Source organism: Trachemys scripta, chromosome 3 (genome assembly GCF_013100865.1).
Source record: "Trachemys scripta elegans isolate TJP31775 chromosome 3, CAS_Tse_1.0, whole genome shotgun sequence".
Lineage (NCBI taxonomy): Eukaryota > Metazoa > Chordata > Testudines > Emydidae > Trachemys > Trachemys scripta.
In genome coordinates, this window is record NC_048300.1 from 136763176 (window position 1) to 136775247 (window position 12072).

The 12072-nt window shown below is 42.7% G+C and overlaps 1 protein-coding gene across 2 annotated transcripts in view; it reads left to right on the top strand.

Moving 5' to 3' along the window:
* Positions 1 to 1286: 1286 nt before the first annotated feature.
* Positions 1287 to 12072, top strand: part of LOC117875645 (gamma-aminobutyric acid receptor subunit rho-1) — an 82664-nt gene continuing 71878 nt past the window's right edge. For both annotated transcript variants that reach the window (XM_034767011.1, XM_034767012.1), the window contains exon 1: positions 1287 to 1408. In XM_034767011.1, the coding sequence (XP_034622902.1) occupies positions 1287 to 1408 (122 nt within the window). The remainder of the gene's footprint in view (positions 1409 to 12072) is intronic.

A 12072-nucleotide genomic window follows, 5' to 3' on the forward strand; every position in this document is an offset into this window, starting at 1 on the left:
GGTCAGACTAGATGATCTAATTGTCCCTTCTAGCCATAAACTCTGTATACCAGCTGAGGTGTTCAATAGAGCTATGACAACTTAAGTCAACGGAGCTATGACAATTTATACCAGGCAAGAATCTGCCCCAAGGTCTTTAAGAGAAATCAGCCTGAAGAGAAGGTGGTGACTAGTTGTCCTGGTATAGGGTGCGAATTGTATGCATAGCGGGCATGTAAAGAAAAAGTATTGGTGACAACTGTGGAAGAAATGGAGGACTAGGGTAAATTTGGCATCAATGGTAGAATGCAAGGGATAGTAGCAATGTGATAAGAGATAAGGTGTAGATCGACGCAGAGCTGCATAGGGTCATGAAGCCATGAGTTTAAACTTGAAGCTGTTGATAATGGGGAGCCGTTATAGTGCTTCAAAGAGAAGGATCAGGATATTGGCAGTAAGTACAGAAATGCAAGCAACAGCTATTTCTAATTTTAATTAACATCAGAGACAATTTCTTTACTTGTAGAACATTTTTTTCCTCTAGTCCTTTGAAATCCTCTGTTGCTCTCTTCACCCTGTCATTCTCTAGTCTGCAAGTGACAATCAGCCATGATCTCCTATAAATATCCAGCTGCAGAGAGGATAAATGAGTCGCCCTATGCTCATCTTTACCTCCCTAACTAGAGATTTTCCATAGATCCTGTGTATGTCCAAACAGCTTGGCAGTGAAGTGCGTGACACAGGTTCTGTAAGCACATCAACAATGGCATCACCACACGCTGCAAGCATGATGCAAAACCAGGGAAAATAAGATCAAATATGTTCCTTAAAAGCTAGATAGAAATTATGATGATTGTATCTGCTTCCAGCAGCTAAACAGGTGTTTAATAAAGACTATCATATTAGGCATTAACAGGTACACTTAAATCAGCAATTAAAGAAATCTTTGATCAGCTAGAATATCTTGGTTCACCAGAAATATGCCATTTTCCAAAATACCTGAAAGGTTTTGTCTTAAATCAATTTATACAATAGCCTGTTTGAACAAAAAAAAAAAAACATTCTGTAGGAATACGTGAATTCTACACTGTTCGAAAATCCCTACCATCTGACGTAGAGGGATTTATAGGTTTAGTGGAAATTGCTTTCCCCACTGTCCAGATTAAATACTGCAGGATGATTTTTTGTATGAGTAAACATCTTTCCAATAACGAAGGGACTGATAATGTCTTAAAAAGAGAAACAGACTCTACATTTTGTTTTTCTTCTTGTGTGGACTATTTCTGGATATAGGACCCCAAAGTATCATGTTGACTGTCCATAAAATGCAGTTTAGCATCTTCTTGCTGTTGTGGGGATGGGTTTTGTCTACTGAATGCAGAGCTCACCGGCAAGGAAAAGAAATACATGAGGTATATAAGAAGGGCAGGTGAGTCTCCTTGTAAATTCAGATGTATACAATTTGGGCAAATGCAACATTGCAGATAACTATATCATTCCTAATGCAGACCTCTGAAGTTTGTATTGCAGCATATTCAGGGTTATCTGACCAACAAATATTGTGCTTAGCTTTTTCTTTTTCCTTCAATGACTAGTAGATTTACATTTTTTACATCCAAAACCACTAGTATCAACAATCTGGTTTAACGTGGCAACAATCTGGTTTGCTTGTTCTTGATTATAGCAGCTTTGGGGAAGGAAAGGAGGAGTTGATTGCTTATTGCGGTAGAATGCTGGGGTATTTACAAGACTGGATACAGAAGTTTTATTAGTTCCAACATTTCTGCAGACTACAAGGATACAATCAGTTATGCCTGTGAACAAGGACATTGAATAACCTGCAGATCAATTGCCCAGTTGTTTCCAAAAGGGCTACATGCTAATTTTTTTCCAGTGCTACCATATGCGGTCTTTTAGGAGTTTGACTGGAGGGAAATTTTCCTGATATTAGAGCAGTTTCGTGTTGTGTTTTGGAGTACTCATGTTCTGTTTTGTAAAAAATGTTGAGGTCTAGTAAGAATAATTACATAACATGACCTGTACATGCAAGTAGACAAACACTAGGGGATATTGCTGGAGAAAAAAAATTCTGTGCACTTGTCTGGAGGGTATCACTGGCTTATGCCTTCTAAGAAGTCAGTATTTAAAATGATGTCTGCTGAAGCTGTCCAACACAAATTAAGATTTTCCCTTCACTGCAATCATTGTTTTTGCTCATTAGCAACTATGAATTGTTGCCAATGCTATCTTAATTACCATGAGAAAAGTAGTTTTAAGGGAGATGAACTATTAATAGAGCTGCAGTAGTGTCAGGCAGGAAGAATTCAAGCCATTTCTATAAACATCAGTGTTAGGGGAAAAATCATCAGAGAATGAAGTATGGTTCCTGTCTGTCTTCAAATATTCCCCCTCTCTGCTTTCTTGAAAATGGGCCAGACTACCCTATTACAGAACTATTGCAGTGTTAATATCTGTGAATCCAAGATCCATCTTGCAAAGTATGAAATAGGTTCAATGGTGATGCCACATAGCCAGAAATAAAACTGGGAAGATGGATGCAGTGGCCCCTATTCACAAACAGACCCCAATGGATACATGGCAAGAGATATTAAAACAATGTCACCCTTTGTTGTTTTCATTCAAGTTCACAAAAATGGCGGTGATGTTCTACCATACTGTAGTTGACACTAGCAAAGTAGATGGCAAGGTGTAAACTGGCAGCTTTAACAGGTTGAACAAAAACGCAATGTACAAGTTGTACAAACCTGTGTACGCCCATAATGCAGCTGTAATTAGCATCTTTATTAGAGAGATAGCCCCAAGCACTTCATGTAAAATACAGTTAAGGGAAAGAATAAATCCTAGTGAGGGGAGACGTTAAGAGGTACGTGCCAAAGGAAGAATGCTACCTGAATATGCCACTTGAAAATAAATAGACTGTTCTTTGTGCCTTGTGTGGTTTCATTGTCCCACCAGGACCTCTGAAGCACTGAGAATCCAACTGAGGTGACATTGCTGCTGGCTGGTGTGGAGGGGAGCACACCCTGGACCCCACTTCCTCCATACACAATTTGGGATGGTTACCTCTGCTAGTGGCCAGGGCTGGCATTAGACTTGTTGGGGCCCAGGGCAGAACCTAAGGAGTCGGCCTCCTATCCTGCCTCCCTGGCCTGCTCACAGGTTGGATTTCTGCAATGCCTGAGGCCCCCTGTGGCGTGGGGCCCTGAGCATTTGCCCTGCTTGCTACCCCTTAACACCAGCCCTGCTCGTAGCAATAGTCTCGAGCAGTCCATGCAATTAGAGAAGTGTGAGGCCTGGAGCTGTGCCCAGTCCTTCCCTAGTGGTACAAAATGGAGGTGGAGGGGAAAGGTGCCTGGCACTCTTCTCTCCTGTGCGCTGCCTGTTCTGACCTAAGGTGTCAAAGACGTGGGGGAACAAGGAAATTGCATGTGTTCCTTGAGAGCTTTCAACATAGCAACAGCCACAGAGAGCATAGTTCACTGTTCTGATCTATAGACACAAGGGTATGTCAATTTGTTTAATAAACAGAAGCAGCATCTGGGAGTTTTGCAATAGTTAAGTGCCTTTAAGTATCTCTTTATTTTTGCAAAAAAGGGAGAAACATGATGAGACAGAACATAGGAATGTAATAGTAATGGAGAGGGCTAGAAGTAGAAAAAAAGGATAAAGAACTTTATCCACAGGATGAAATAGGATATTAAGATAGTTCCAACAGAATCACTTAATAAGTAGGCACACCCACGGCCAGCTCCAGGCACCAGCTGGTCAAGCAGGTGCTTGGGGTGGCCACTCCAGAGAGAGGTGGCACATCCAGCTGTTCGGCGGCAATTTGGCGGACGGTCCCTCACTCCGGCTTGTTAGGCCAATCAAGCTGATCTATTTGAGGACCCAATCACACAGGGCCAGATCCCAAGCTGCAGTCCAGCAACACTCCACTCAGCACACCCTGGGAGATCACCTTAAGCAACATTTGTGCTCCCTGATCCTGGATCACTCTGTAGGGCTGATCCTCCTGGGGCAATATGGAATAGCTGGAAGGCTGCAAGGGGCTGTTCCAGCAGCCAAAGATCACCATCCATAGGAACACACCATCCATGCCCCCTCTACCAGCCACAAGGAGGGGGGAAGGTAAGTACCCCATAGAGCAATGCTACTTCACTTGAAAATCCTTACTTTGAAGTGATCCTCCACTGGCCAAGTAAGGAAGTTTTCAGATAGCTTTGCAGCAATGATCAATCTGGACCTAGCCCAAAATCTCTCAGAGGTTTGTCGATTTTAAGGTTAGAGGTGACAATTATCATCTGGTTTGACCTCTGGTATAACACAGGCTATAAATCCTCATTCAGTAATTTCCACTTCAAGCCCATAAACTTCTGTTTGAGCTGTAGAATCTCTTTTAGAAATACATCCAGGCTTGATTTAAAGACTTAAAGTGATGGAGAACCCACCACAGTCCTAGGGAAGTTGTTGCAGTGGTTAATTATCCTCACTTTTAAAAAGAATTGCATCTTATTTCTAGTTCAAATTTGGAAACGGAAGCTAGGCAACCATTAGGTCTTGTTTTGCCTTTTTCTGATATGTTAAAGACCCTCTACAATCAGATATCTCTTCCCCATCTAGGTACTTGTAGACTGTAATCAAGTCACCTCTTAACCTTTTCTCAGCTAAACTATGTAGACTGAGCTTCTTTAGTCTCTTGCTATAAGGAATGTTTTCCAGACTTCTAATCATTATTCTAGGACTTATTTGAACCCTTTCAATTTTCAACATCCTTTTTCAGCTGTTGACATTGGAAATGGACACAGTATTCCAGTAATGGTTTCGTTAATACCACGTTCCTATCGCTATTTGCTATTTCTCTGTTTATACATCCAAGGACCGTGTGTCCTTAAAATCCTTTTAGTGTCACTACACCCTAGGACAATCTTCCATTGTCTGTGGCCTGCATGCTCTGTTCTGAGATGTACTGACCTCGCATTTGGCTGTATTAAAACATCTTCACATGAGGCAATCTTGATGCAGATAAGATTCCCTTTGATTTTACCAAAAGTGCTGCCTGCACTGAGAGTGCAGAATTGGACTCTGGGAGGCAAAACAATTCAGGAGAACCCCCACCCACACAATTTCAGAATTAGTAGATCATGGTGAAGGCTGTAATTCAGCATTTCTATTACAAGCTCTACTTCCTCATGCTTCATAAGCCAGCCCTTAAAATTCATTTTGTACAAGAACTTAGAGCAATTTGGGGTTTTTTTCAGTTTAAGGTTGGCTTAGTCCCTAAATTAGTTAAATGCAGGAAATGGCAAAATTCAAGTTCTTCTGATTTCAGGCTCTCTGCACATGGAACAGTATCATTTCCAGCAAAATATTGTAATCTGACTCTGAGCCATGCTCAGGCTAAGAGGCTGCGTTAAGCATAGAATCATAGAATATCAGAGTTGGAAGGGACCTGAGGAGGTCTTCTAGTCCAACCTCCTGCTCAAAGCAGGACCAATCCCCAACTAAATCATCCCAGCCAGGGCTTTGTCAAGCCTGACCTTAAACCTCTAAAGAAGGAGATTCCACCACCTCTTTACGTAACCCATTCCAGAGTTTCACCACCCTCCTACTGGAAAAAGTTTTTCCTAATATCCAACCTAAACCTCCCCCACTGCAACTTGAGACCATTACTCCTTGTTTTGTCATCTGGTACCACTGAGAACAGTCTAGATCCATCCTCTTTGGAACCCCCTTTCAGGTAGTTGAAAGCAGCTTCAAATCCCCCCTCATTCTTCTCTTCTGCAGACTAAATAATCCCAGTTCCCTCAGCCTCTCCTCATAAGACATGTGCTCCAGCCCCCTAATCATTTTTGTTGCCCTCCGCTGGACTCTTTCCAGTTTTTCCACATCCTTCTTGTAGCGTGGGACCCAAAACTGGACACAGTACTCCAGATGAGGCCTCACCAATGCCGAACAGAGGGGAATGATCACGTTCCTCGATCTGCTGGCAATGCTCCTACTTATACATCCCAAAATGCCGGAGTCTTCTTGGCAACAAGAGCATACTAACTCATGTCCAGCTTCTTGTCCACTGTAATCCCTGGGTCCTTTTCTGCAGAACTGCTGCCTAGCCACTCAGTCCCTAGTCTGTAGCAGTGCATGGGATTCTTCCGTCCTAAGTGCAGGACTCTGCACTTGTCCTTGTTGAACCTCATCAGATTTCTTTTGGCCCAATCCTCTAATTTGTCTAGGTCCCTCTATATCCTATCCCTACCCTCCAGCGTATCTACCACTCTCCCAGTTTAGCGTCATCTGCATCTGGAGTTTCAACCTTCACTCTGAAAGTGCTTGGGGTTTTCTGTCTAAGACTTTGAGACTAGACAGGATATTCTAAAGTAAGAACTGAAATGAAAAACAGTACAGAACCTACATAATGAGGTGGTGGTATAGCAGCAGACCAGGTGCCAGCTCACGCCAAGGCCCCTAGGCCTCTCTGAACACTGACCAATGCATAGCTGGAAGCCATTCTGGCTCACCTGTGTTAGTATTGATAAAATAGATGTTAAGAATGTGTTTATGCAATGCTTGTGAGTTGCTGCCTGCATTCATCTCACTTATAATATCTGTGTCCCATGTTATAGGGTAACTACTTGCTTTGAAACTATAAAAATGTTTGCTATACAACTGGAAACCCCCCCAGTCAGGAGAGAAGCATTACCAAGTGTGAAGTACTAGTTTACGACAAGAAGTGTCATCTCCTGTCCAACAAAAGAAGGCCCGTAGACATCAAATGAACCATTGTGGAATATCGGTGGACAAAAGACTTTGTTAATTGTTCCCTATTTGGAGAGGGCAATATTTCTAAACATAAGCAAGGGATCCCCAAGCTGCTTAGCATGGGTTAGCCCTAAAGGACATATATACAGCAGCTTCTAGTACTTTTTGAAACCCAAGACTAATCATTTTTGTGTGTCTGTGTGTATTTGTTTGCCTACTTTAAACTTGTAAACTTATTTTGTTTTCCTAGTTAATAAACCTTGAGTTAGTTTAATAATAGGATTGGATAAAAGCATGGTCTTTTGGTGAGCCAATGCTGCTAAGAGAGGAAGCAGAGAATTTGAGTATCAAACAGAATGGTTTACTAAGTTCCAGTCAGTTACACCTGTTGAAACCCTTTGAAGGCCAGCAGCCTGCACAAGTGTCACTGAGGAGATAATCTCAAGGACACTAGAACTACACGGGTGGTGTTGATGGCCTAATTAGACCTGCAGAATTATTACTGATGAAGATGAGCATATGAAAAGAAGCCTAGGCTCTCTGAACCCAGCTGACCATTAGGCAAAATATCTTTTAACATTAAAATCCTGAAGCCATTGTTACAGTCACATTTCAGACATGTGCCACCCTACTAGGTAGGTTTTGTTAAACATACGCATACTGTCTTTTTAAAAAGGGAGTGGGAGGGAGTATCTACAACACTTGCCTCTTCACCATCTCATTGCATGACCCTATCCATATTATTTCAGCTCATTATATTCTCCACATAGGAACTCTATTTCTGCTACTGTGGTGCAAGTGGTCCCATATTTTCTTCAATGGAGAGCAGTTATAACAACTGAAATATGTGCTTGCACCATAAACCATTTGGATCACCCTGGTGTTGGACGTTGGACTAAACCTATGGACTAATTCTATGAACTCTATGCAACCCCTAAGCTCACCATCTCTACTATGAAATTGATCCCAGAACTGTACTCAAGTCTCTATGTATAATGATCTTTTAACAAATACACACACTCTCTCCTCTTTTTTGTAATACATTTTAGTTTAGTTAATAGGAATTGGCTATAAGCATGTATTTGGGTAAAATCTGAAATATTTATTAATCTGAGAGGTAACGTGCCCTATCCTTTGGGATTGGTAGAACTTTCATATTTGACTTGGCTGTCTGGGAGGGAGCCCAAAGGTTGGGTTGCTTTTAAGGGAACTGTGTTTTGGCTTCTGTGTAACCAATAAGGTATTGTAGAAGCTGTTCTGTTACTAGCTGGGTGGATTTAAGTATTGGAATAACTACCAGCTTTGGGGATTGTCTACCCTGTTCTTTGCAGTTTGCCCTAATTGAGCAACCTCAGTGTGCCCCCCCCCCCCCCCGGGACCCCTGGTCACACCCTCAGACTCCAAGGTCTCAGGAGTGGCCCATGATTCTCACAATTCCTTCCTGGAGTTAGCCAACAAATCCCAAGCCAGAAATTCAACCTTAAACCGCTCCCACCTTTCCTAGGCTTGAGCTTTGGTCCCTCATAAGTCTTCTCTGATTCTCTATTCCTCAGCTGAGCACCAAAATCCCATGGCTGCCTCCCAGGAGTCTTAACTCCTCTGGCAGGTCTCAAAATGGGGGCAACTCCCCTCTTATATCTTTTCCCAATTCTCCTCATTCCTGACTTTTATCAAACCATTCTCAGAAAACAGGAAAAAACTCTTTTTTCCCCCTCTCCTCTCACCTTAAGGATACCTCACTGCTTTCCAGTGGACCTGCTAATAGACATACTGAACACCTTTCCAGGTGCCAGCGGACGTGGTAATTGAGCTCCCAGGCTCCTGTTAACCCACTCAGTATCACTGTGAGATTTACATCCCATCATAGTTCCCTTCTCTTTTCTTTTTTTTCCTTTTAATTTAAGACTCAATTACATAAAGCAACATTTGCTAAACATGCAAACAGGAAAAGCAGAGGAAAAATATGGCTAGAACAATTAAGAAATGTGTATATTACACCTAGCACACAGTTTACTAGCCCATGTTCTCAAGCTGACAGTACAAACTAGTATGTGTGAATCATCATCGTAAATGCACTTTTGTTTAATTGTTACTTTTGCCTCTGTAACTGCTCATTTTTTATTGCTAATATGGAATGTTAATGCTTGTAAGAGGCTGCCAGTCCTGAAGACTTCAGCATTCTATTCGCTAAACTGGTACCACATGGGTAGCAGCAGCACAAGCTTCTTAGCACTGCTCTGCCAGCTCGGGTCTGTGGAACCAGCTCAAGGGGTGAAAGGTTACGTAAAGGGCTCCACTCACTGCACATGCACCTCTGTGGCTAGGTCTAGGAATTAGCTTTTGCCCCACAGAGCAAGTGTCATTGGTTGCTCACCCTGTGCTTTCTCTCTTCACAACCCAAGGTGCTCCCTCTTTGTGGTGTGCCCCTCCAGCCAAGTCACAGCATACTATCCAGGATACCAAAGTCCTATTGGACAAGCTATCCAGGTGCCACCTCAGGCAGTCTTTCATTCCACTTCTAAGTCAGGTGCTGTTTCCCAGTGGCTGGTAGGAGAACCCCAGCCCATCTGCAACTCCAGGTTCCAGCCCATGGGCCTTACGACTAGCAACCCAGGTCTGCACTCAGTCTCACTCCCTGTTGCTATTTCCCCAATTCCTTCCTATCCCACTTCTCTATCCCCTGCTCTCTCTCTGGGTTTGCCACCAGAGCTTCCTCTACTCCCCATGGCTACTTCATCCCTCTTAGCCCCTTGCCTATACCAGGTCAGGATCCCAGGAATATTCTGCTCCCCCGTACAACTGCAGGCCCCTTCCTAGCAGTCTCCTGCTGACTTCACTTAGAATCATAGAATATCAGAGTTGGAAGGGACCTCAGGAGGTCATCTAGTCCAACCCCCTGCTCAAAACAGGACCAATCCCCAACTAAATCATCCCAGCCAGGGCTTTGGCAAGCCTGACCTTAAAAACCTCTAAGGAAGGAGATTCCACCACCTCCCTAGGTAACCCATTCCAGTGCTTCACCACTCTCCTAGTGAAAAAGTTTTTCCTAATATCCAACCTAAACTTCCCCAACTGCAACTTGAGACCATTACTCCTTGTTCTGTCATCAGGAACCACTGAGAACAGTCTAGATCCATCCTCTTTGGAACCCTCTTTCAGGTAGTTGAAAGCAGCTATCAAATCCCCCCTCATTCTTCTCTTCTGCAGACTAAACAATCCCAGTTCCCTCAGCCTTCTATCATAAGTCATGTGCTCCAGCCCCCTAATCACTTCTTGTCTTGATAATTCTAACCCAACTCCTTCCCCTCCCCCCCACAGGCTTCATTTTTGAATTAGGCTTTATCAATCCCTGGCTGCCCTCCAGCTGCAGCATATATGATTAATTGGCTCTTTCTGGCCCATATTAACCTGCTCAGGAGTTGTAGGGAGTGAACACCCGATCACAGGGGAGTTCATTCAGTCATTGGTGTTCTCATTCAGTGTTCAGCCTGGCTACCTAGATTGCCAATTAGGATAATTTATAATGTGTTTTGAGATGTTTATACCTCTCTGTGATGCTCTGTACCTTGGGGGAACACCCAGCAACCCCATGTTCATCCTTATAAAATGATTATGTGGGCTACCCAATGCAAAGTTTGTCATGCGTGTCTTCGGAAGGCTCGTGATGCACTGAGCATTGTTGTTATAGTGATGTTATAGGTTATAATTTCATGTATATAGTTATGAGGCTGAAAATGTGTCTTCATTGCTTAAAATAAGCCCAGGCAAAAACTCTTGAAGAGCAGAGAGGTAATTCACATCTCATCAGGGCATGTATGGGACAAACCCAGCCCAGCCTCACAGGAACAAAGGACACTGGCCTAGGCAGCAACAAAAGAATCTGTTGGACTTTCAAGTGAGTCATCCTCCTTCCCTTGGTCAGTTTGGAACTGCAATGAAGGGGGTGGGGCAAAGCCAAGAGGGAAGAAAGGACATGATAAAAGGGAGAGACATTTGCCATGCTCTCTCTCTCTCCCACCTCCATCTACAGACATGACTGAAGTGCTGATCAAAGGGGAGAACCTGGCTGAAGGGCAACCAGCCAGCCTGTGGTGAGAAGCATCTAAGTTTGTAAGGGCATTGAAAGTGTTAAGATCAGCTTAGAATGTGTTTTGCTTTTATTTCATTTGACCAAATCCAACTTATGTTTTGACTTACAATTACTTAAAATCTATCTTTCACAGGTAATACATTTGTTTGTTTATTCTACCTGAAGCAATGCATTTGGTTTGAAGTGCATCAGAGACTCCCCTTGGGATAACAGGCCTGGTACATATCAATTTCTTTGTTAAATTGATGAACTTATGTAAGCTTCCAGTGTCCAGTGGGCATAACTGGACACTGCAAGACGGAGGTTCCTAGGGTTGTGTCTGGGACCGGAGGTATTAGCTAGTGTCATTCGGTTGCACAATCCAAGGAGCAGCTTACATGCCAGAGGCTGTGAATGAACAGCCCAGGAGTGGGAGCTCTCACAGCAGAGCATGGTAAGGCTGGCTCCTAGAGTCAAGGACTGAAGTGACCTAGCAGATCACTGGTACAGATAACATGAGAGGGGAATGCCACACTCTCCATCAAGAACTAGGACAGTGACTACCTGCTTGTACCATACAGGCTATTAGCCAGCTATTAAAATTATCATCTAAGTCATTACCAACCTGAACTGGAGATGGGTTGGTGACTTAGAGAAGAAATGCTCTGCACCTCAATATTAACCCCTGGAAACATAGTGCCCCCCCCTTTAATTTTTCATTTGTATGTATCAAATTAAAGAGGGCAGATTGGGGTGTAAAATAATCATTTGTGCATCTAACAGCATGGAACACAAATGGAATGTTTTAATGCCAAATGAATTTTGAAATTTCAGTGAAGTTTTGAATTTTTTTAAAAATGAGAAATTTTGAAGAGAGTCTCTACGTTCTTTTTTTTAAAAAACAATGCTGTATGTTATGAAGGTTATAGTTTCCATACATATTTAGCTTTGGTTACATTGTGAAGAAACACTCATTTTCAAGTACATTAGCAATAAGCTATAGATACGTGCAATACGAATAGGTGAAGAGAGTGCAAACAAAGGAATGCAAAAAGCTATTCTATATTTATAACAACTCATTTCAAGGTGCACGTACATCATTGGTACATGTTTCATACTTGAAGCCAGGGACAGCTTAAGTAGAACAAAAGTTTGAATCACCATTGTGATATTGTGGTAAGATCTGACGATGTTGCATCATGACGTGCTGAAATATTATACCTTAGTATAGTGTTACAATGCCACAA